This window comes from Camelina sativa, chromosome 5 (assembly GCF_030686135.1).
Source record: "Camelina sativa cultivar CO46 ecotype springtype chromosome 5, ASM3068613v1".
Taxonomy (NCBI): Eukaryota; Viridiplantae; Streptophyta; class Magnoliopsida; order Brassicales; family Brassicaceae; genus Camelina; species Camelina sativa.
Window position 1 is genome coordinate 13,380,254 of NC_141884.1, and position 23,747 is coordinate 13,404,000.

Below are 23,747 nucleotides of genomic sequence, written 5' to 3' on the forward strand. Positions count from 1 at the left end.
ATGTAGGTTTTGTGTTTCTCTATTTTTAAAATACTTGAGGAATTTCATTACGTTGGTTTTCACAGTTGATTACATAAATATGCCTAAATTTCGATAATTTATTTATGTTTGCTTTAGAGAAAACCTAACAAGCTTAGTGCCGATACTTTATGTGTTTGTTATTAGACAGTAAACACGTTAACAAAGAAAAACTTAAAAATATATGTGACAGATTAACTTGTATCTCATCTTTTTTTATTGTTAATGTCTTTAGAGTCCAGAGAATCATATCGGAAATATAATATGTAGGACAGTAATCAACTATGTTGTGATGGCGGTATGACCAATTTATAAAAATATATCAAATTGTATACAACAACCCTCTTCCAAAAAAAAAAAAAAAAAAAAAAAAAAAAAAGCGCTGGTTGTGTTTTGGGCAATTCGAAGAAGGCCCAACATAATAATAAGGGAGGTCCAAACATATAATAATATCTAAAAACTATAATCGCCGTTGCCGGGGATCGAACCCGGGTAACCCAGGTGACAGGCGGGAATACTTACCACTATACTACAACGACTTTTGTTGACTAATACAAATGTAAATTGTTTATTGTTTTAAATCTCTTCACACTTAGTATCGGTTCTACTTCTAATTAGGCCTGGACATTCGGGTATCCGTTCGAGTTCGGGTTCGGATCTTCGGATCTTCGGATGTTTGGATGTACACATATAAAACCCGATCGGGTATTTTATAGAATCGGATCGGGTTCGGGTCGGATGTCTTCGGATTCGGGTATTTTCGGATTTACCCGAAATCCGAACTTGATGTCGGATATCCGAAATAGTTCGGGTATTTTTATCCGAAATTGATAAAAATATCCGAAATTAACTGTAATTAATCGAAATTAAGTAAAAAAACCCGAAATCAAAAGTCTTATATGAATTGAAATACTGAACTGAGAGTTAAAGTTTTAAAGAGATAAAAAAGTAAAACCTAAAGTAAGTTTAAAGTTTTAAAGAGATGAGTAAGTAGAGAAGTAAAAAAACAATCATATCATCTCATCTTCTTCATCCAAACATCCCAAGTGCTGACTTACTTCTTCTTCATCCAAACATTTGAACCCCTCTTCTTCTTTAACCACTTAAAGAGTTAGAGTTTCAAACTCTGAAAAGAAAATGACAAATAAAAAAAGTATTAGAGATTGTATCTTAGTAATCAAGATCAAACAGATAGACAAAAAAAAAAGCAATACCTCTTTCAAGCTCATCTTCAAACTCAACTTCTGCAAGAATCTGTGCATTTGTAAGAACCTTTTCTTCAAAATGAATATCTTGTTTTAACCACTGTTCAGTACACATCAAAACCTCCACCATGTAGTGTGTAAGACAGCTTCTATATGGTTCTATTATCCTTCCACTAGTGCTAAAAGCACTTTCAGAAGCAACAGAAGACACCTGCATAGCAAATAAATCTCTAGCCATCTTAGATAAAATGGGATACCTTGCACTGTTGACTTTCCACCAAGAGAGAATATCATACTCAATGCCCATTATCAAATCAGGATTCTCAACTTCTTCTCTCAAATAAGTTTCCAATTCATTAGTATCTCTAACTCCTATCTTTCTAAGCAATGTATCATACTTCTGCTGCATTGGGTTATAACCATCGAATTCATCTTCCATTGAGTCGAATAACCCATCTGTTTCCCTCACTTCAGTAGCATGAGATGATGCTTGAGACTGACCGGATGCTTGAGATGTTGAATCAGCATATCTTTCACTATACTCCGCATACATCGCACGCATGACAATCAAAGTCGAATCAGTCAACCCCTTAGCAGTTGTACTATTTTCTCCATACATCTCCGTAAAACACAAGTTTGCAAACTCCATCTTCTTTCTCGGATCAAAAACACTTGCAATTACCAACATACTGTTTATGTTCTTGATGCCATCCCAATATTTGTCAAATTTCTTATACATCTTCTCGGCATTAACCTTCACGTCAGCATCGCTATTAAGACAGAGTAACTGAAGCTTCATTGCAATGTTTACTATCTCACCATAGCACTTATGTGAATTCAAAGTAGTGGAGGCAGAAAATACCAATGTAGCCTGATAGAAAACATTAAGAAACTTCACAAACCTTTCTATTTTACGCCAATCATTCATCAAAGGAGGTCCTATCCTTTTTTCTCCATTATCATACTCTAAGAAATAATCATTGTAGAGCTTATCTTCGAACTCCATCCTATCAAACGCTCCTCTGAACTTAACTGCTCTTGTCAACATCAGATATGTCGAATTCCATCTAGTGGTTACATCTAGAGGCAAACTACCCTTCGTGAATCTACCAGTTTCCACTCGCAGCTCAAATGCCTTTCTCCTATTTGGTCCTTATTTGACATAAGATATGGCATTGCGGACTGAACTAACACTAGCATCCATTTCAGTCAGTCCATCCTTAACTATCAAGTTTATAATATGCCCAGCACATCTCATATGCATGTAATCTCCATTCAACACTAGAGAATCTGTCCTAATTTGAGAGAAGGCAGACTTAAAATCATCCAGAGCATTGCTATTAGCAGTTGCATTATCCACAGTCACAGTAAACACCTTCTCTATCCCCCAGTCAGCAAGACATTGTAGAAGAGTGCTAGCAATGGTCTTACCTTTGTGATCCGACACATACTTGAATCCGATTATTAACTTCTTCAATCGCCAATGTTTATCAACATAGTGTGCTGTTATAACCATATAACTTGAACCTGTTGATAGAAAAAAAGAAAGAAAGAATGAACTCATATTAGAGAAGAGAACATGATCGAGAATAAGAATGATCATAATATACTTGAAAAAACATACCTGTTACCGAGGATACCCAAATATCAGTGGTGAGTGACACTCTTTGCTTACTTTCAATAAACCATTGTCTTAGTGTGGCCTTCCTCTCATGATACATTTTCACTATGTCTCTTGTTGCTGTCCTTCTTGAGTGAGGCTTATACAAGTTTACCTAAACAGATTATACAAAATAAATTTTGATTAGTAAAAACATAAATAATAAAGAAGTTGCTAAGAGAATGTTAATCATGTTATGAGAAGACTAACCTTGTTGCAAAAGAATCTTAATGCCATGGATTCTACAAACGACAATGGTAGCTCTGCTATCACCACCATTTGGTTAAGTGCTTCTCTGAAAACATGCTCAGGCACTCTTGCACTCTGTAGGTTTCCTTCTTGATTAATAACTTGCTGTCCTTGTGTAGCATCTTGACCTTCTTCCCATGCCTTGAATGCCTTACATATATTGTTATGATTCCACAAGTTTTTTGTCCCTGACTTTGTAGCACATCCTAACTCCTTCCCACAATAGTTGCAGGTACATCTGTCTCGGCTTCCCGGTACTCTTGTGAAGTGGCACCATACACCGGATCTTGGCGTAAGTATCCTTGGAGTCTTATTTTGCTCAGCAGCAGTTCCTCCACCACCTGATTGACCATGAGTTTGTTTTCTTTTACCCCTTAAATTAGATTCTGGTGTCTGATATTCTTCTTCCTCTTCATGTTCATATCTCTCTCTGTTATCATGAGTTAGAGATGATGAATCCATCTGTAAATAGAAAAATACTATAAGTTAGAGATGATGAATCCTATAAACTGAATCAATGATAAGTCGAAAAGTTAATAAGGAACAGAGATATCAAAACCAACGAACATCATCAACGATCAACGATCATCATCAACAATCATCAACGATCAATGATCATCATCAACAATCATCAACAAACAGAGATATCAGACAAGCAAGAACATCATCAACGAACAGAGATATCAGACAAGAACATCATCAAAACTCAATAAAAACAGAGATATCGAAACCAATTAACAGAGATATCAGACAAGAACATCATCAAAACTCAGCAAAAAAAAAGATATCGAAAATAAAACCAACATGCAAACATACAAACACTCAAACATCTGCAATTGATTACGTCTAACACTCAAACATACAAACACTCGTACTCTTAAGTGTGTATCCGTTCAGATCGAAGTTTCAAGAGGACAACTAAAAAGAGGAGAAGATGTACATGTGATGGCCTCCGTGAAGTCGCAGAGGGAGGGTTTCGGATCAAAGTTTCTAAATTTTCCAGCTTGAATAATTGAGGATTTTACACCTTTAATTCGATTTTATCTCGCTTTTTTCTCGATTTTGAAAGCAAGAAGCCGAACAGGCTATCGGAGGTTAGTTCATTAATAAAATTAGGGATAGATAGATGTATATTGTATAGATAGATGTATATTGTATAGATAGGTTAGATTGGTTCGGGTATCCGATCGGGTTTGGGTAATACCCGAACCCGATCGGATATTAGCCACCATCCGTACCCGAACCGAACTGCTTACTTCGGGTCGGGTTCGGGTTCGGGTTTCGGATCCGGTTAATTTGCCCAGGCCTACTTCTAATCTAACTTCTAAGAATGATTTGATAGTATACTCTTCTTTCTCATATTGTGTGAATCTTTGTAATTTCCATCAAATCATTCTTAACACCTCTAATAATATTATAAAATAATTTATTAGTCACACAATTTTGTGAGAGGCCTGACTATTTCAGAAACAGACTATGGCTAGAGGGGGAATGACTTAATTAGGTTTAAAAATTTGTAAGTTTCCATACATTCTTTTATAATCTCTGGCAGTCCAAACTAGATACAAGACCCGAATGGTTAAAGTGTACGGAGCAGAAACCAACCACGACATCTTAATTAAGCTTACTTTTTAGCCATAACCCGTAAAGCAAGCGAAGCGAGGAAAGCGACATTAGAGTTGACGATCGTATGGTTGTCATTACTTGATTATATAACAATTTATGGGATCATTATACATTAGCCGTACCTCAATGGGCAATGAAAGAAACATTGGCCTACGCGGCCACACCCACACATTAAAGGAAGAAAGGAAAGAGAGTTTTTTTTTTTTCTTTTTCTTTACCATACTGTCCATACATTACGTAATTCCTCCCATATCTCAGCTTGAACGGAAACAAACAAACATCGTATACGAACACGACCAAATTCTTATCCGATAGAATTAGAGATTACAAGGCATGAATGATGAACCGCAGAGTGAGCTCCATCAACATAACTTACATATATGACTTGTGTAGATTAAATTAGTATCCATCAATTTGGCACTTAAATAGACCACAAATCATATACATTTAAGCATGCATATGTTAATTTAAGGCATAGAGAAGCCGTTAATAGTGAAACCTCCATCCACGCAAATAGTTTGACCTGTTATATATGAAGCTGCAGGAAGACATAGAAATGCCACAAGCGATGAGACTTCATTTGCTTCTCCAATACGCTTCATTGGCGTCACGCTCTCCACCTTTTCTTTTACCTCTTTAACACCGAGAAACTGAAACATTTTCATACAAACTAAGATCCATCAGAAACTAGTTATATATATCACTTTTTTTTTGGTAGTATTAATGAGATTAATATTTGTTCTTTGTCTTTACATCTTTAGATGCCGGAGTTGTGATGAACCATGGACAAACAGAGTTGGTCCTTATATTATCACTCGCCCACTCGCATGCCAAATTTCTTGCCAGCTGATTCATTGCTCCTAATTAAATGGGTACATTTATGTAAGTATCAATAAAAGCAAATGATCATTAGTTTTTTTAACAATGCATATAAACATTAAACCAAAAATTCTATGCATATGAACATATATCATATATGTATACCTTTGGTTGCTCCATAGATGGATGTACCTTCCAAGTTCACAACCCCAGCAACGGAAGACATGAGCACAATGCTCCCTGAACCAGAGGCTTTCAACAAAGGGTGAGCGAGCTGTGAGAGATGGAAAGTTGACTCCAGATTTGTAGCCATTATAAATGAAAAATCTTCTGCTGTACACTCTGTGGTAGGCTTTGCTATACCCGTTCCAACATTGGGTACCTATATACACCCAAACAAACCAAACACAACAACATGATTTGGAAAGTGTGGAATCAACCTCATCAAAGTTGAGGAAGAGCTTATATATATATATATATATATATATATATATATACTTACGAAAATATTGAGTTTTCCTTGGAAGAGGGAGGAAACAGTTTCCATGAGTTTCTCCCGCTGGTCACGTGAAGAAACGTCACAAACAGAAGTGGTGACCTGAAACCCTTTTGCTTGCCACTCACGTAAGCGATCTTGAAGCTGAGTTTCGTCTCTGGCACATGTGTGGACTCTTGCTCCCAACATAGCTAGTTCCTCCACCACAGATTCTCTGTTTATAGCACACATGGAATTTTAGTTTATACATCATTATGGTTTGCTCTTTTTAGGGTTTTCTTGACTATAATCTATAAACATGGGAATAACATCAAAAGATCCACATAAATAGATAACTAGAGTGAGAGCATAGATTCGATAGTACTGAACTAGTAAGAAACTAGGTAAGCTAGGTAAAAAGGTTACTGGGACTGACCCGATGCCTTTAGAGCCACCGGTGACAAGAGCGGTCATGCCTTGAAGACTCCATCTAGAGTTCTCTCCCAAGCTTTCCCCTATTTTAGACATTGCTGATTATGAGACTCATAATCAGCAAACACAGATATAGATCTTTTGGTGAAGATTTGTATCTGTCAATAACCGTTCGTCTTTTTGTAGACCACACACGTGTACGATGCAAGGCTTGTAGAGGAAATACTATTCTTCACGATAATTTGGAAAGCTGACAAAGATCGAATTATTGGGGGTTCAACAGTCGCTGTCACTAATATCTGTTATCCCATACTCCCATCATATAAGATTTTCTACTTAAAAACACAAAATTTAAGAATTACATTAATTATATATATATATATATATATATATATATATATATTTTCTGTCTTTTGGCATTAAAAGCATAAGTTGTATATAATTAGAAATAATTTAACCAATGAGAAAGATTACTATAGAATATTAAAATACATAAAACATCAAATTAAAATTAAATAAGGCATATAAACTTGATAAAATTTAATAGAATAGAAGAAACAAAAAAGTCTAAAGATTCTATATTTTGGGACAAAGGTATTTTAGCACATAGAATACGTTAATATTAAAATAAAATTATTAATTGTACTTTCTTAACAATAGCAATATTGTTGGCAAAAAAAAAAAAAAAACGATAGATAGTTACTCATAATTGTATTCTCATAACAATGGACAGACTCCATCTAGAGTTCTCTCCCAATCTTTTGGTTTTTGAGTTTTGCAAAATAAAACTAAAAAAAAAAAGTTTCGTAGGGTACTAAAAAATAGCTTTAAAATCCCACTGAAATGAAATTTTGGATTTTATTAAAAAATAGTAAAATATCTAAGAAACTAGATATTTGGAAAACCACTTTTCATAAAATCTTGAATGGTTATACCTATTTTTAGGGTTTCTTGTCCAGAATGCCATTTTCGGCCCAAACTTTGTGGATCTGCCACTTCTTAACCGAGCTTGTGGATTTACCATTTTGTTTACAATTTTGCCCTCAATTGATGGGCGGGATAGTCAAATGGTTTGAAAAGGAAAATTAGGTTTTTCGGGCAGGATTTGGGAATCGTATTTGTCTGGGCAGGGGGACTGTTCAGCGATACGATTGTTGGTACTGTGGATTTCTTGACTTTTGTTACTCTGTGTCCGTAGGGTTTCTGTATTTTGTGGATCTATAAAATGTGGTGTAAAAATAGCGGATATGGTAGAGGTACTTGTTTATCGTGGATATTGGGGAAAATTATTGTAACACTTTTTTCAGACAACAGCGGAACTCTGTTTCGGTATAAGAAGCAGGACTTGGGAGAGATCAATGGATCCGCAGGTAAATTGCCTTCTCCCTCTGTTATACTATATTTTCGTATCTCATAGGAACTACTTAACCCACAAGTTTGTAGTTTATGTGGTAGAGAATAAACTTTAGCTTGCGATGAATGGTTTTTGGGGGGGGGGGGGGGGTGGGGATAACCGTTACTTAACTAGTTGCTAATGTCGTCTATTACGTGTTCATTGGTATCAGGGATCTGAAGTTACAGTCTTTGTCATTGCTGGGTGTTGGGAATGCTCTGATACGGGAACTTGGGACTTCTACATTGCTAAAGAATGCTACGCACGGAGCATTTCCATTACCATGGATAGCAGTTACGAGGACCTCATCTTGATGGTGCGTAAGGAGTTTGAACTTGATGGGATGAACTTTACGCCTAAACTAAGCTACTGGCTTCCTTCACAACTATCAGTGTTCTCAGTGAATTCACGACCTCCAGTGGTGTTAACAAGCAGTGTCAGCGTTCGTAACTTCTTAGAAGTCAAGAGAACAGCTGTCCATTTAAATATGTTATTGTCTCTTGATCATGAAAGCAGTGCTGCTGAAGGGACGGCCATCCGAAGACAATGTGGAATAGCAACTGACAAAGGTAAAGGCATTGCGACTGATGATAACATTGGGCAGTTAACACGAGCTACGATAGGTCGTAGTGGGTTGGAAGGATTTCCTGCGGGACGGCGTAATGATCCTCCTATGAATAGTGGTGTCCGGAGACGCCTATTTGATGTCAATGATGTTTCTTGTTCAACTGGTGCTTTGAGAATGTACTCGGTTGCAGGAAATACGGTACTAAACTGCAGCAGGAGGAGTGAATTTATGGAACATGATTTCGACATGTGGCCTGATACTAATAACAGTGGGTTTATAAGATTAGCAGATGCTGGTACGCCTTCACTATCTCTTAACTCGCACGGGAGCCAGTCAGAAGATGTAGATGTCAACCAATATCTAGTTAGTGATGAGGATGAAGGTTTCATGCGAGAGATTGCAGAAATTGAGGAACGTTGTACTCAGGCTAAGTCGCTTGAGGGAAAAAACAAAGCTACGGCCAGTGAGGATGCAAGTGCTGGTGAGGAGAATGAAAAAAGTTGGACAGATGCGTTGGCTTCTTCAGGGTCAGATGAGGAAGATATCTACAACGATAACTACTGGAGTATGGTGTTTGATAAAGAGTATCCCTTGAATGTCACTGATCCTACTCTGGAGGAGGGCCCATCCACTGTTGAAGCTCAAATAGTAGGTAGTAATGGAGCAGATGACATCGGCCAAGCAGTTCTCTCATACTGTGCACAACGTAGCGAGGCAGAGCTATGTTCTAGTGAAAATAGAAGAGCCGATGGGTTTCCTGAAAGAGGGATTGGGTCAGATGGATTGACTGATAATGGTTACGGTTTTAATACTGTAACAAGATGTGTGGGAGGAAACCTGAGGGATATTGTTTCGTCCTACGAGTCAAATGATGAGTCCAGTGAGGCATCTGAGTCAGAGTTGATTCCTCAAACAAGTAATTCACATCTGGTGACAGCGGATGGTGTTGTAGCTGGTGCGTCATCGGTAGATCATACATGCCCTGCTCTAGGAAGGGCTGTAGAAAGCAGAGAAGGAGCAACCGATGGTATCCGTGGATTTGCATCAGTTCCTGTTTGGAATAACGGTGGTAGGGGTGAAGTGTTGGTGGATGGTGGTCAACATGGCGGCCATGTTGACCCTGCGTTTGATGATTATACGCAACGACGTGATGCTTAACCTGTTTTTGATGACGTCTACCAACTTACAAACACAAATGGGTGTGCAACTGTTGCTGCTGAAGAAGATGCAATATTTATTGGTAGAGTTTTTAAAGATAAGGCGGAAATGCAAAACACTCTAGCAATATATGCCATCAAGAGGTTGTTTCTTTTCAAGATTCTTAAATCTGAACCAGACAGAATAATTTGTGTTTGTATTGATCCACTGTGTGCGTGGAGGGTCTTTGGTCATTCTGTTTCAAAATACTCTAAAATTTTTGAAATAAGAACAGCAACTCTGACGCACACATGCTCAATTACTGCTCGGTCCTAGTATGAGAAACAGGCGTCTGCAAAAGTGATAGCTGAGGTTCTTAAAGCAAAGTATGCTAATGGATTGCCTGGACCACGCGCCGTTGATATACCAGCCATAGTGCTGGAAGAGCTTAAGGTGTCAGTAACCTATATGAAGGCATGGTATGCAAGGGAAGCTGCTATTATCAAAACCCGGGGTAGTGATGAGTGTGGGTACAAGCTGCTTGCAGTTTACATGCATTTGTTGAAAACTGGTAATCCTGGGACTATATACAAGCTTGAATTTACTGGTGGGGGCGTTAATGCGAAGCAGTTTAAGTATCTTTTCTTCTCGCTTGGAGCATACATAGCTGGAATCAAACACATGAGGAAGGTTTTTTTGGTTGACGGAACTATTATCAAGAACAAGTTCAAGGGGGTTCTCATTGCTGCAAGTATGCAAGATGCCAATTTTCAGGTCTACCCAGTTGCATTTGCAGTAGTTGATGCGGAAAACGATTTGGCATGGACTTGGTTTTTCAAGCAACTGAGTTTGATAGTTCTAGATGCTTCAGATTTGGTGCTCGTTTCTGATCGACATAGATCAATTTATGCTGGTGTTCGCAAAGTTTATCCTCAGGCTTTCCATGGGGCGTGTGCTGTCCACATTGAGAGGAATGTTAGAGCGAAGTTTCATGGAGAAGGGCTATCAAACCTTGTTGGTAAGGCTGCACGTGCATTTAACGTTGGCGATTTCGACGAGTCTTACAATGAAATTGCATTACGGAACAAGAAATGTGCTGCATACTTGGATGCAATACCACGTGAGCATTGGACGCAAGCGTTTTGTGAAGCTAAACGATACAATATCATGAGCAGTAATATTGCTGAATCCCTCAATGGGGTACTAGGGAAAATTCTGGAACTACCAATAGTTTCTATGGTTGAGTCAATAAGAACGAAACTAATGGAGTGGTTTTGCTTAAGGCGTGAGAAGGCTAGAAGGCTTATGGCGTTGGGGCAGACAATAAGACCAAATGTCAACAAGTTAATGCTGAGACATCAGCAGGCTTCAGCCGGTTTGGCTGTGAAAGGGGTTTCAGCCTGGAGTTTTCAAGTTAGTAATGGCAAAAAAATGTACTATGTTGACTTTATGAAGAGGACATGTACATGTCTTCAGTTCGAGAAGCTCCAGATACCGTGTTGCCACGCACTAGCTGCGGGTAGAATGAAGAAGATTGACGTTCAGACATTGGTTGGAGCAGTATACAATGTTAAACTCTTCGCCAATGCATATGAAGAATTCATTTATCCTGTACCTAATCAATGCGATGAAGAAGGGCCAGCTGATGTTGAGGAAACAGAATTCATTCCACCGACAAACAAGAATGGCCCTGGCCGTCGTAGGAAGCGAAGGATCCCGTCTACTGGAGAGTTTGTGGTACAATAGAATTTCTGGTTTTATCTACTGAATTGTTTATGTGTATTGTATTCATCATAGCGTTTCGTATTGTGCATGGGGCTAAGAGGCGTAAAGGAGGGCCTAATAAGTGTACAATATGCTTTGAATCAGGTCATAACAGAGCTACTTGCTCTAATATGCCTGCGTAAAGTAAGTTTCTGGCAAATACTACTATCATTAAATATGATTGATAGCCATTTATAATTTGATCGTTCTACGTATTACGCTTGCAGATGTGGCAATGGGTGGAGATTGTTTTTTGGGGGAAAGCAGCTTTTTTTTTTTTTAAACGGGTATGTAGGTTTGCGGTTAAGACACACCTAACGTTGACATCGCAACTTCAGGTGTGTGCATTTGTACCATTAGCAGGTAGAATTGACAAAAGCTTCACGTTACACATTATGGTTAATTATAGCTTTATTGCAGGAAGTGGCATGTTTGGTTCCTGTTTTTTGGGAGGGTGAACCCGTATCGGTAGTAGTGTCATCGACTTCATATAGGTACCTGATACATTACTAGCAGTCTAAGTATTTTGTGGTATATCAAGTAACATTGCCTGGACTGACTCTGAAAACGGAATGCAGGTTTGGAAGTGTTGACGCAGGTTTTTTGTGGAACATGGGGTAATGGACGCCAAATAGGTGTTTTTTTGAAGAAAGGACTTTAACGGAAAATGGATAGCTGAGGAGAAGTTCAAGGCTGATAAGCATGTTGTTGCGTGTGCAGATTAAGAAAGGGGGCTCTGTCCCCGAATGTGTCATTGACTATCATATTTTAAATAAGCACAGTGGATGAATGAGGAATATGATAATGGTGTAAACTTTGGACGTCTTTAATGTATGAAAAGCTGCTTTTATATTGTATCTTATTCGATTTGCGTATTGTGTCCTACTTGATGGGTTAATGCGGGATATAGACGGTAGGTTGCATGGTGGCAACAAATAAAGACAAAGCATTTGACCATAGTTTCGCAGGTGCTGTAACAGAAACTAACTATGAATTAGTAAGACTTTGCAGGGTGGACACGGTAAATCATATATTGATTCTTAACATATATCTCGGAAACATGTTGCATACATATAGACAAAGCATTTGTGGCAAAGATGCATAACAGAGTACCCATTAAGGAAACAATTTGGTAGACCACCTCCAAAGCGGAAAGTGTGGTCATACGGGTCACGCCTTGGGAACCCCATGTCACTTACTTGGTTGAGAACCAATTCACCTATACCTACAGCTTCCTCGATTGTAGCGACCTTAGCGAAGAAAGAGTCCATGACACGCATGCCATCGTCGAAGTTACCAGAACAAACAAGCACCAACCCAACAGCAAACCGAGAGTAGATGATGCGTCCAGCAGCTTCACCTAGGAGGTCAATAGCTCGTTGGCAAGGACCGTTCTATGCAGCCAAACGTAAGCCTTCAACGTATTGGGCTGTTGGGTTCAGAGCCTGAAGACAACGCAGGAAAAACGGCCGGTAGACAGATCCTTCATTCGCAAGTTGGCTAACGAAGATAAACTCATCGATGTCGACTTCAGTAAGGATACTGTCGTCCAAGGCAAGTGCAGCGAGAGCTGGAGAAGCAGAAATCAAAGGACCTAGTTCCCTAAACCCATGGTGAGAAAGGCGACGGACAATGTCGACGAGGATAGGATCTGGAATGGTTTCCATAGGCGAGCAGGTTTAGTTTAGTGTTTGTTTGGTTGTTATGTTTTTATTATAAGGTCTGGCTTGGGCTTTATATAAGCGCTATTGAAGTGGTAAGGTGAGAGTTAACAGTCACTTCGTATGTAATAACTGATGCAGGTGAAATAGTGTAGCTCACTGCTAATTGTAGTAAATGGAGTCCAGTTAATTTAGGTATGGAGGAGGTAAGTAGAGCGGATTTGCATTGAAGCAAGGCTGTAATAAATGAAAAACCTTTACAGCGGATGATAACTTGGTTAACTGGCTACATATTTATTACCCTTTAAGAAATAGAGTACACAATTTTGGTTTAAGAAGATTTAAAAATTGGTACCATAACTTGTGAATGTAAGAGTGTAACTAACAAAGAAGCAACCACATGACACAGTACCAGTAGAAAAAACAGTTAATACAACGGCGGTCCATACGACAACCACTGGTAATGCATATAGGGATGTCTACGTAGTTCCAAGTGGTAGCCTGCGAACGTATCTTCATAGGGCCTATTTGTAGTATATGGCGGAATACGGTGCTTGCAATATGATCAACCTCTAAGAAATCAGAAGTTGAGGCAACGAGGGAGTGTATAGTGGATATAGATTCTGAATAGAACCCGAGGCAAAGCTGGAGGAGGCCTTTGCTGAATAAAGCTTGATGTGAGCAATTCCCAATAGTACTTAGCATCTGAAGACTATCTTCTGCACGGCCCATTTGTGCAGCAAGTCGAATGCTTTCAAGGTAAACCGCGGTTGGATTTTGAGCTCGTAAACAATTACAAAAAAAAGATCGGAACGGAGATGAAACGTTAATAAGTGAAGCGTTGGAAATAAAGGTTGACAAGGAGACCTTGTGAAGCACGAGAGGGTGAGACGCGACTTTGTTGTAAAACTTAGAAGCAACAAGCATACCACGAAGATCAGTAAACTCGTGTTGGCCAACACGCGAAGCTATATCAAGCGCAGTATTGAAATCAAGGTTTTCCATGGCAGGTCTTACTGATATTGAGTTGGGAATACTACATATGAAAATAGAGAACAGAAGATATTTTATAGTTGTTGTGGTACCATTCATTGCTATACGCGGGGTAGTTGCGGTGGCTAGTAGTAGCGGTAGGGGAGAGAGTGGTTTTGACTATAAAGATGCCGTGTAACAGTTATGGTAGATGTTATAGAAAGTTATGCAGAGTAAATGAAGCGCTTATAGGCGACAGTAATAGCATTTGATCAACTTTGAAAACTGTAACTTTGTATGTTATGAGAACATTATTTTTTCGCTTTAGTAACGTTGAAATAATAAATTTTCTGCATAATAAGGTACAGATAAGTAGCCCACAGAGAAAAAATGTAAAGAATATAAATTGTTGGTGAAACAAAGAATTCATCATTCAGAACTGGGCGGAACTTGAATATGTTTGCTAGGCAGTGTCCTAGTCTTCCTGCGCATGTATTGGGCATGGACTATTGGGTTTGCATTCCTGGTTGTTGCATTTCTAATGCTGGCAGTGGGCTCTAATAGAGGAGTTCGGGGGGAGAAAGGGTTTGTTGGACAGTTTTGGCAAGGCAGTTGCATTGACGGGCGAGAGGTGTAACCTTGTGGGTCGATTTTATGCTTGTCAGACCCGTGTAACTGGGAGATGATTTTTTCCGTACCTTCACGCTCAACTGCAGGACTCGCCAAATGCTTACCCTGCAGGTAGACAAAAGCAATGACAGTTTGTTAGTATATGAGAAACAATCAGAAGCAGTGGACATTGGTCTACTGTAACAACAAACCTTTGTATTTACATCTAACTTTGTTGGCGACTTCGGGTCGACATGTATAGAAGATGGACTTGGAGGACTTTCGGTGTTGACGAAAACACCGGACTCCTCATCTTGTAAAGAAGCAGAGGATGGATGGAGAGAGTACATGGCGGCTTCTTGTAGCAATGATATACGAGAAGGGTGTTTCTGTAGACAAAAACAGACAACTAACTCTGACGTACAAGTGGTGAATATAATTGTTGGAGGTGCAAGAAGGGTATAGGACATAGGGTAAGAAAACTTACGGGCATGGAAGTGAGAGTAAGAGGACTGGTATTCTTGAGTGCAGAAGCTGATAGTGGATGTAGTACTGGCTGCGCAGATGTACCATTGTTATTAGTTTGAAACTCTGGAAAACATAACACAGTAATGGATGTATGGAGGACATAGTCGTAGAAGCAGGTGAAAGAGAGATACAAACCTTAGACGTGGTATTAGCAGTATTGGGAGTTGATATATTTAAATACTCTTTTGAGGAAGAGTGAAGCGGCGTATAATTCTGATTGGGCACAGGGCGATCAGGGATTGCAGCTGAGTGGTGTAAACCGATAAAAGCTGATGTGGACTGACGCTGCTGGAGAAGTTCAAGAACTTCACACATAAGAGACGCCTTGAAGGTCATAAGCTTGTCCTCAAGGTCAGAATCAACGCCCTCACCATGTCTGAGGGTTCGTCCTTTTTCTATTTTCTTTGTCATTCTCCTCTTTGTTTCTGATCGGGCATTCGCACGACATTGATCGAGTTGCTTACGTTTCTGTGCATAGAGGATGGGAGGGAGGGCAGAATCACCTCCAGACCAAGTGTTGCTCACAAAGGGAAAGCCCGCTGCGAGAAGATTCTCTAAATGTTTCACTTTGGGGTCGCTGTAGGAAGAGGTTAAAAAACAAGTCTGCCGAGGTTTGGGAGACAACACAACCAACTGAAATATGAAGAAAACAAGAGAGTTAGTAATCGTCCTAAAAAACACTGACATATACGAGCTACAGAGATAAGGAACAGCGTACGTCGGGATCATTTTCCACATCGAAAATGTTTGTAGTATGGTAGGACTTGCATTTTGGAAGGACCACAATAGGTGTGTCAACGAAGGTGGACAGATCTCGCCGATGAGGGAGGTACTTTAGCAACAAGGGCTATTTGAATGCAAACAGCTGGATTGTCAGAGGGAATCCGTGGACAGCCATCGATGATTGTTTAAGCTTTGAAAGCAACGCAGAAGTGGTTGGTAAATCGGTTCCAACTTTCACCATCCGTAGCAGCCTTGTAAGTGAGTGGCGACCCCAAGGGTAGTTTAGAAAGAAATCAACATCTTTCACCATCTCAACAACTTGAGCAGATGGTTTGACTGGTTGTTTCCGACACAAAAGTATGCCGTCTACAATGACAATGAGACACAGTCTAAATTTACGCCACGTTGGCATATTTGATTCAGGCTTCAGGTGGGCGACTATTTCTTTAATTGACAGACTACCAAGTGGGCCGGGCAGTAACGTATACCAGTAAGGAGAGCCTCCTTCAGAATGAGTGGTTGCAGCGAGGGGTTCATTCTCCGGAGGTAAAGTTTGATACTGTAGGCCAGTTACATCTTCGAACTCTTGAAGGGAGAACCGTAAAGGATGCCCCCCAAATACGAACCACAGTTCATCACTGTTTTCGGTATATAATTGCCTACAAAGCATTTGGTGGACCAACTGGCCGGACAATGAACATTGCCGAACATGCATAGAAAATAGGCTCCCTAGCGGTGATGCCAATAACTTCGCCAACTCTGGCATCCCGTGAAGAATTTTGGTAATGTCTATCAAGTACTTCGGTTTGGAGTATGAGTTTATTCGGACTGCGTGCTCTGGGTAGCAATTAAGAGCGAAAATCCTGTCTGGCAGCGCGCCTATGACATTGACGGGAATAGGAAGTTTCAGTTGGATCAGTTTTTTCAGCAATGTCACTGTTACAAGTGTAATTGATTTTATTGTACACTAAACACCACACCGCATGGCCAAGCAAGCAAGGGGAATTGTCAACCCAAACGTCCTGACGATAGAGACACCCTAGACGTATAAGTTCTGAAAATCTAGTAGCGGGAACTAAACCCTACAGAGCTTGGCCAAGTAAACAAAAAGAATTGTCAACCCAAACGTCCTGACGACAAGGACACCCTAGACGTATAAGTTCTGAAAATCTAGTAGCGGGAACTAAACCCTACAGAGCATGGCCAAGTAAACAAAGGGAATTGTCAACCCAGACGTCCTGACGACAGAGACACCCTAGACGTATAAGTTCTGAAAATATATTAGCGGGATCTAAACCCTACAGAGCATGGCCGACTAAACAAGGGACATTGTGAACCCAAACGTAATGCCGGCTTACACATACTAGATTTATGAGTTGTTGAAACCATTATTGGAAGCTAAACCCTAGGAAGTACCGCCAAATAAAGTTCTGTCACTGACAACCCAATCGGAATGGTGTTAAGATATACAAACCTGGAGCAGGAGATCCATGGTCTGCCATCCTCGCGAAAGACGATTTGGCTGAAAGGTAACCACCAAATCAAAACAGCATACCCGTTAATATATAGATAGCAGTGATATATAATTTAATCAGTGAGCTGGGTCAATCCGCTTCTTCACTTACAAATCCAGAGACTTCTATCAAATCCGGTGATGGTATATGGCTTCCGATTGGCAGTATTCGGAAGTAAAAGTAGAAAAGAAAAACGTAACTGCAGAGCAAGGCCGACACTAGCACCAGTGGAATTTATTTTAAAGACGACGAAGGGATGGCGACTACAATTGCCCTTTCTTTTCACGTTCACGGGCACGGACAGGTCGGATAACTAATTTATTGACGAATTATTTATTTATGTAGCATTATAAATCGAATCTCAGCAGACGGGGGCACGACGGTAATCCTCAGTACCAAAAAAATGGTATTTCCACAAACTATGCAAGAAGTGGCAACCTTTACAAAGACCATCAGAGAAAGTGGTTTTCTCCTAATTGATTCCTATTTTTAAGGAAAACCACTTTTCATAAAATCTTGAATGGTTAACAACTATTTGAAAAACCACATCGAATTCAAGGCGGCCTAAATAGATATGAGTTTTCCCGTATATTTCTCTAACTGATTAAGATTAACTAACAGATAGTATAGCTTTCCGAAATCGAATCTTCTTACTGATTCTACTCGGCCAGATTTTTAAAATATGTACATGATTCGTTTATCCCTTAGGTTTCACTTACAGTTAAATCTCCATGCTCAAACCTAAAGGAACCAAATACCCATGGAGCTTATGGTTACCGGGAAGATCAACAACTAACTGATCATTGAGTAATACACGAAAATTTTATGTAAGCAAGACCAAAATTCTTGTCTGATATAGATTTGCCTTGACGGAAGAAGTCATGACCGCATGAACGGAGAGAGCTCCATCAACACATACAGATGGTCCTAACCTGTCTCCGATCCTTAGTAAACCACAACTAGAAAAATCTCTTTTGCATTTAGTAGAGAAAGTATTTATATAAAAGAGAAATGGAGAATATATATTATCAATATCAAAACATTTGTGACAACTAATATTGCAATTGAACCACTATAATCGCATAAAACACAAGCATGCACATATTTTAGAACAAATTCAAAAACATGGTACAAACTTTAAATTGTGAGTTTATTTATGATAATTTTACAAACATTTTAGTCAAGAATTAAGACACAAAAATTGTGATCACAATACACTGAAAATGTTATATAAAACATTTGATAATAAACCTGTCAAAAAAAAAAAAGAACAATTTGATAATAAACGTAAACGGAAACAATAGACGCCGCCTTAAGATTTGAGGCTTGTAAGAGAAGCCATTAATAGTGAAACCTCCATCAACAGAAATGGTTTGACCTGTTATATAAGAAGCTGCAGGAAGACATAGAAATGCCACAAGCGATGAGACTTCATTTGCTTCCCCAACACGTCCCATTGGTGCCCTACTCTCCACTTCATTTCTGAACTCATCATTACTGAGAACCTGAAGAGATTTTTTTCACTTAAAACTACAATTGAGAAGTAACAATATATATAACTTTTAACTCTCTTATCTATTGCCTTACATCATTAACTAAAGGAGTTGCTATGAACCATGGACACACAGAGTTAACCCTTATGCTGTCACTTGCCCACTCGCATGCTAAGTTTCTTCCTAGCTGATTCATAGCTCCTAAAACACACTTAAATTTGCATGAGTCTCAGAGAACGCTATGCATTACTAATTGTTTGAATATACATATATATGTAGATATATACCTTTACTAACTCCGTAGATGGATGCACCATTCACATGCACAACTCCAGATACTGAGGATATGAGTACGATGCTCCCTGAACCAGAGGCTTTCAACAAAGGGTGCGCGAGTTGTGAGAGATGAAAAGCTGACTCGAGATTCGTAGCCATTGTAACTGAGAAATCTTCCTCTGTGTACTTTAACGTCGGCTTGACTATACACGCTCCCACATTGTTTACCTTATAAATGGATGATGAATCAAAAGCAAAAACATAAGAAACTACAACTAAAATCACCTCCTAGATGGATCAAAGCTTATATACTCACGAGGATGTTGAGCTTTCCCTGGAAAACAGAAGAAACAGTTTCCATGAGTTTCTCTCGTTGCTCACGAGAAGAAACGTCGCAGACAGATGTGGTAACCTGAAACCCTTTTGCTTGCCATTTACGTAAGCTTTCTTGAAGCTGAGTTTCGTCTCTGGCACATGTGTGGATTCTTGCTCCCAGCATAGCTAGTTCCTCTACCACAGCTTCTCTATTTATAGCACAGATATACATTTTTGGTTTATACATCATCAACCTATTCTCTTATCCGATCCAGGGATGTCCAGATTAAGCATCGAAATACAATCTAAAGATCCATATAAATCTAAAATTGAAATGAGATCTTAGATTAATTTGATTGGACTAGTAATAAAGTAGGTAAAGTAGGAGAATTGGGACTAACCCGATGCCTTTGGAGCCACCTGTTACAAGAGCGGTCATGCCTCCAAGACTCCATCTAGGATTCTCTCTCAAGCTTTCCCCTGTTTTAGCCATTTTCTGATTATGAACAAAAGATCTTTCCATGGAGATCTGAATGTCTGGTTAAGAAAAATTCATAATGAATGAATGATAATGACCGTTGATAAATACTACTATTCTAGGCCAGACACATGAAAGTATGGAACGATGTCCATGTTTTTTTGTTAGGTTTAATCAATATAATGGGCCTTTGGTTGAGGGTTAGGCCCAACTACCTGGGATCAAGTCTTGTTTCACTGTTTCAGAACATACAGGTTCCTTGAATCTCAGTAGTCAGTTCAACAGGTGAAACTGTGAAAGAGAGACAGATTGAATCATTTCGTTAAGTTATTATACATATCTTCGCTTGATATGAGAACTCCTCTGCAGCTCTGCTGTGGATTCTGTGGTTGGCATTGTCACACATGTCCCTACATTGTTTATCTATATAATTCCAGTAATTAGTATCTCATGAGTTTTTTTAAAACAAATTTCGTGGTGAAACAGAGAAGAGAATACACACGAGGATGTTGGGTATGCCTTCAAACAGAGAGGGGACTGTTTGCATCAGTTTGCCCTTCGTTTCCCTCCCATTCTTTTAAGCAATGGTTAAGCTGATATTGGTCTCGTGCACACGTATGAATCGTTGCCCCAAGGCCTGCAAGTTCCTCTGATATAGCATGCCTTGAGATTCACCAAGAATAATAAATATGTAAGCAAAATAAGGATTTATGTTGCTTGTAACGCAAGAAATATATCACTTGTTCTCATATTGATATATCTGATTAATGGATCAAATCATACCTTAAGCAATTACTCTAATGTTGTTCTATATTTTTGTGAAGAATGTACAAAAACATGTGAAAAAATGTCGTTTATGATAACAGAGGAACACAGAAGGTAGACCAAAATATCCATCATAACAAAAAAGAAAGATAAAATAAAATCTTTTTTTTCTTCTAATTAAAAATATATGTTGCTCATGCATTATCATAGAGAATACTCCCTCCGTTCTAATTTAGTTGTCGTTCTAGGATTTAATATTTGTTATATATTAGTTGTCGTTTTAGATTTTCAATGCAGATGTTTGATGAATATTCCAATCTTATCCCTGCTGTTTTAAAGTTTCAACCAATGAAAAAAGGGATAAGTACTAAAAGAGGACATAAAAGTGACTTATTGACTAAAACAGGAGTTAAGAGTTTTGGATTACTATAATAGCACACATTTTAAGTAAAAAGACGTTGGAGCATTTAGAATTAATTAAAATTACTAAACATGCCATTAAGAATTTTTAACCTAACGAATATAAAATTAAGTAAATGAGATGGTTAAATAAAAGGAACAAAATCGAAGAAAGAAACTAAAAAGTCGATCTCTTGTTTGTGTATAGAGAGTGTGAGTGTCGATCTCTTGTTTGTGTATAGAGAGTGTCGATCTCTTGTTTGTAGGGGATTGTCTACTGGTTGGGTAAGTAGGTGTGAATTTGGTTTTGCAAATCGAGAGTTTGTGAAGTAAGTAACGAACTTTGTTATTTGTAGGACTGTAATCGAGGGGCGGCGACGGGTAGGAGAACGGGGAGGAGGCGAAAATTGGCAAGCAACAGCGGTAACTTGTAGAATTAACCTGGGTTTGGAAGGCGGATTACGCGAGGGATTCAGATCTGGGCCGATATAAATTTACGGCTGCGATTCTGTGGTCGGGAGAAGTTACAACGATTTCGATAAGGTATGGTCATAGATCTGTCAGCTTGATATTGTTTATAAGTTGTGTGAAGAAGATATTGTTGGGTTGAAAGGTAAGTAAGTTTAAAAGTAGGGAAGTCCTCTATCCCCAAATGATGAAACCGTAATGTGGCATAATCTGTTATAATGAGTTGTGATACGGAGAAGAAGTAATCCTCGCGTTTGATTTTGTGAGCCAAGTAGAAGATGTGGGTAGATGAAATTTAATAAAAAGTTTAAAAATGGCGGAGATATGATTGTTTGGTAGACTTGTTGAGTTTATAATGTATGTAATGGTAGAGTTGTGGTTAGTAAATAAAGGAGGAGTATATAGAAAATAGTGTTTTATATGTGTGCCCTAGCTGAATGAAAGTTTGACTTTTCCAGGAATGGGATCAAGTAATGAGGAGAAGAGGTACCCACCAAGACTTTATAAGGAAGGAAAATCTCCATTACAGAGAAGGAGCATGCATCATAACTGCATATTGAGCAGTTTTGTTTTTATGAAGGAGTGCATTGGGAAGAAGGTGTACAATGACATTCGTGATAATTCTCAAGTAGGAGTCATCTTGAAGCTAGCAGATAGTGATTATGTTTGGTGGGCGAAGCTTGTGCATCACATATTAACACGACAGTTGGCTATAGACCGGAGATATGAGATGTGGGCATTGATAGAAGGGAGTCCAATTAGGTTTTCCCTATATGAATATGAAGACATTACATGCCTCAATTGTGAAACAATAGATGAGGAGGATAAGGTAGTGGTTGATCACAGAGCATTTTGGGAAGAGCTAAAGGTCGATGGGGGGGTGGGACCAAACTGGTATGAGTTGGATGAAGCGCTGAAGGTTTGCAGGACTTGGGATCCAGAGAAGAGAAAGATGACTGGATTGTTGTTTGTGTTGCATGTTGGTATTTTGGGAATCACGAGGTCAAGTAGGATTCCTTTGGAATATGCAAAAAGAGTTGTGGATGGAAATGCATTTGAACGATTTCTGTGGGGGCGGGTTGGGTTTAGGGAGCTAATTCAGTCTATCAAAATTGTTTCTTTTGAGAACAATGGTTATGCAATCCATGGATGTGTGCATGTGTTAATGATTTGGGCTTTGGATTGTTTGGTTAACCTTGGGAAAAAACATGGTAATAAAAGAGAAAGTGGTGATGATGAAGGGGAAGTCCCCCTTCTTAGCTGGGGTGGTGGCCGACCAAGGATTTCAGTTGCTGAGTTTCTAGCTAGAGAGAAACAGTTACATAAAAAGGTGTGTGTAGGAATGTGAAAGTTTTTTATAATTTGGTGGTAGTTAATGTTTTTTGTGATTTAATAGTCGTTTTCACTGGCTTTGCAGGTGCAAGTACATCATTTATCTATAAGACGGAAAGAGGAAATATATCCAATTTGGGCAGGGGAGAATGCGGTGTTTGGGGAAGGAGTAGGTGGAAACAAGTTGCTTGACAACCTGCTGCATGATATAATTGAGGGTTATGTTGATGAAAAACACTGGCATGAGGATAATGAAACGGTGGTTGTTGAGAAGAAGAGGATGGAGAAGAGAAAGCAACTTGCGTCTTCTTCAGATGATTTTGTGGACCCACCGCAACAGAAAGTTTGAAAAGTGAGTAAGGGCGGTAATAGGCAGTTTGAGCGGAAATCAAAAGGTGCGGCATTATCACCGATGGATAATCTGGCTGAGGATAGGGATGGAGAAAGTGAAACTTCAAGAAGTGGGAAGGGATCAATTTCAGATGTAATAAAACTGCTGTGTAGGTTGACAGCAAAAGTGGATACCATTGCTGAGCAACAAACCAATTTAGAAAAGAAAGTCGTAGACTTTGAGAGGGAAGTTGTCCAGCTGAAGGAGAGTAAGATTGGCAATGATGGGAAGGATGTCTTTAATAGCAATTATGGGAATAATGAGAGAAAGGTAGTGAATGATTGGGAGGTTGGTAATGAAGTGAACGATGGTTTTCAAGGGGAGGAATTGGCTAGAAGGACTAGAGATACTGGTGAGAATAAGGATGATGTAGATACTGAGTCTACAACAGATACTGGTAATCTATCTGGTGGCAAAGATGAGGTATGATGTCAAACGGTTTACAAAAAATAGTGGTTTAGCGTTGTTTTCAAATAT

The 23,747-nt window shown here is 39.1% G+C and overlaps 7 protein-coding genes across 18 annotated transcripts; 3 read left to right on the top strand and 4 right to left on the bottom strand.

Annotated features, from left to right (window-relative positions):
• Window positions 1-5,043: 5,043 nt before the first annotated feature.
• LOC104786764 (tropinone reductase homolog At2g29370) lies at window positions 5,044-6,816 on the bottom strand. The gene is made up of 5 exons (XM_010512214.3): window positions 6,489-6,816; window positions 6,080-6,287; window positions 5,743-5,959; window positions 5,512-5,618; window positions 5,044-5,408 (listed from the first exon to the last, which is right to left on the bottom strand). Exons 1-5 carry the CDS (start codon window positions 6,578-6,580, stop codon window positions 5,226-5,228), a joined length of 807 nt encoding a protein of 268 aa, XP_010510516.2. The 5' UTR covers window positions 6,581-6,816; the 3' UTR covers window positions 5,044-5,225.
• Window positions 6,817-7,204: 388 nt separating this feature from the next.
• On the top strand, window positions 7,205-12,208 carry LOC147943700 (uncharacterized). Its single transcript, XM_087450041.1, has 6 exons — window positions 7,205-7,854; window positions 8,050-11,319; window positions 11,406-11,490; window positions 11,574-11,684; window positions 11,767-11,840; window positions 11,925-12,208. The coding sequence occupies exons 1-2, from the start codon at window positions 7,843-7,845 to the stop codon at window positions 9,601-9,603; spliced, it is 1,566 nt and encodes a 521-aa protein (XP_087306167.1). The 5' UTR covers window positions 7,205-7,842; the 3' UTR covers window positions 9,604-11,319; window positions 11,406-11,490; window positions 11,574-11,684; window positions 11,767-11,840; window positions 11,925-12,208.
• Window positions 10,051-11,433, top strand: LOC104789219 (uncharacterized). The gene has a single exon (XM_010514951.2). The coding sequence runs from the start codon at window positions 10,051-10,053 to the stop codon at window positions 11,326-11,328; it is 1,278 nt and encodes a 425-aa protein (XP_010513253.2). The 3' UTR covers window positions 11,329-11,433.
• Window positions 12,209-14,302: 2,094 nt separating the features above from the next.
• Window positions 14,303-17,643, bottom strand: LOC147943701 (uncharacterized). Its single transcript, XM_087450042.1, has 5 exons — window positions 17,465-17,643; window positions 15,252-17,361; window positions 15,076-15,144; window positions 14,801-14,977; window positions 14,303-14,714 (listed from the first exon to the last, which is right to left on the bottom strand). The coding sequence occupies exons 2-5, from the start codon at window positions 15,852-15,854 to the stop codon at window positions 14,409-14,411; spliced, it is 1,155 nt and encodes a 384-aa protein (XP_087306168.1). The 5' UTR covers window positions 15,855-17,361; window positions 17,465-17,643; the 3' UTR covers window positions 14,303-14,408.
• LOC147943702 (uncharacterized) lies at window positions 15,964-17,341 on the bottom strand. The gene is made up of 2 exons (XM_087512329.1): window positions 17,314-17,341; window positions 15,964-16,775 (listed from the first exon to the last, which is right to left on the bottom strand). Exons 1-2 carry the CDS (start codon window positions 17,339-17,341, stop codon window positions 15,964-15,966), a joined length of 840 nt encoding a protein of 279 aa, XP_087368455.1.
• An 836-nt stretch (window positions 17,644-18,479) lies between the features above and the next one.
• On the bottom strand, window positions 18,480-20,056 carry LOC104786763 (tropinone reductase homolog At2g29360). Of its 12 annotated transcripts, none has more exons than XR_015556926.1 (5): window positions 19,839-20,014; window positions 19,439-19,646; window positions 19,134-19,350; window positions 18,941-19,057; window positions 18,480-18,858 (listed from the first exon to the last, which is right to left on the bottom strand). XR_015556926.1 is itself a non-coding variant. In XM_010512208.3 (5 exons), exons 1-5 carry the CDS (start codon window positions 19,958-19,960, stop codon window positions 18,580-18,582), a joined length of 933 nt encoding a protein of 310 aa, XP_010510510.1. In that variant the 5' UTR covers window positions 19,961-20,056; the 3' UTR covers window positions 18,480-18,579. The 12 variants fall into 12 exon arrangements, 8 of the variants coding, with proteins under 8 accessions (XP_010510510.1, XP_010510511.1, XP_019101437.1 ...); XR_015556925.1 differs by having other exon boundaries at window positions 19,439-19,691; window positions 19,839-19,990; XR_015556927.1 differs by having other exon boundaries at window positions 19,439-19,760; window positions 19,839-19,976.
• A 1,951-nt stretch (window positions 20,057-22,007) lies between these two features.
• Window positions 22,008-23,228, top strand: LOC147943703 (uncharacterized). Its single transcript, XM_087512330.1, has 2 exons — window positions 22,008-22,877; window positions 22,965-23,228. Exons 1-2 carry the CDS (start codon window positions 22,008-22,010, stop codon window positions 23,226-23,228), a joined length of 1,134 nt encoding a protein of 377 aa, XP_087368456.1.
• The last annotated feature ends 519 nt before the right edge of the window (window positions 23,229-23,747 follow it).

Bases quoted from the DNA above. Each gene is read 5' to 3' on its own strand.
- LOC104786764 (XM_010512214.3), bottom strand. From the start codon at position 6,580: ATGTCTAAAATAGGGGAAAGCTTGGGAGAGAACTCTAGATGGAGTCTT. The intron at 6,288-6,488 runs GTCAGTCCCAGT...TGCTATAAACAG, and splicing joins GGTGGCTCTAAAGGCATCGG to AGAATCTGTGGTGGAGGAAC. The intron at 5,409-5,511 runs GTAAAGACAAAG...AAAATGTTTCAG, and splicing joins CAACTCCGGCATCTAAAGAT to TTTCTCGGTGTTAAAGAGGT.
- LOC104789219 (XM_010514951.2), top strand. From the start codon at position 10,051: ATGAAGGCATGGTATGCAAGGGAAGCTGCTATTATCAAAACCCGGGGT.
- LOC147943701 (XM_087450042.1), bottom strand. From the start codon at position 15,854: ATGTGGAAAATGATCCCGACGTACGCTGTTCCTTATCTCTGTAGCTCG. The intron at 14,978-15,075 runs GTAAGTTTTCTT...TTTTGTCTACAG, and splicing joins TTACTCTCACTTCCATGCCC to AAACACCCTTCTCGTATATC. The intron at 14,715-14,800 runs GTTTGTTGTTAC...GTCTACCTGCAG, and splicing joins AGTTAGATGTAAATACAAAG to GGTAAGCATTTGGCGAGTCC.
- LOC147943702 (XM_087512329.1), bottom strand. From the start codon at position 17,341: ATGGCAGACCATGGATCTCCTGCTCCAG. The intron at 16,776-17,313 runs GTTTGTATATCT...CACTTGTAACAG, and splicing joins CCATGGATCTCCTGCTCCAG to TGACATTGCTGAAAAAACTG.
- LOC104786763 (XM_019245892.2), bottom strand. From the start codon at position 19,960: ATGGAAAGATCTTTTGTTCATAATCAGAAAATGGCTAAAACAGGGGAA. The intron at 19,351-19,438 runs GTGAGTATATAA...TCCATTTATAAG, and splicing joins AGGGAAAGCTCAACATCCTC to GTAAACAATGTGGGAGCGTG. The intron at 19,048-19,133 runs GTATATATCTAC...AGTGTGTTTTAG, and splicing joins CATCTACGGAGTTAGTAAAG to GAGCTATGAATCAGCTAGGA.
- LOC147943703 (XM_087512330.1), top strand. From the start codon at position 22,008: ATGGGATCAAGTAATGAGGAGAAGAGGTACCCACCAAGACTTTATAAG. The intron at 22,878-22,964 runs GTGTGTGTAGGA...CTGGCTTTGCAG, and splicing joins AGAAACAGTTACATAAAAAG to GTGCAAGTACATCATTTATC.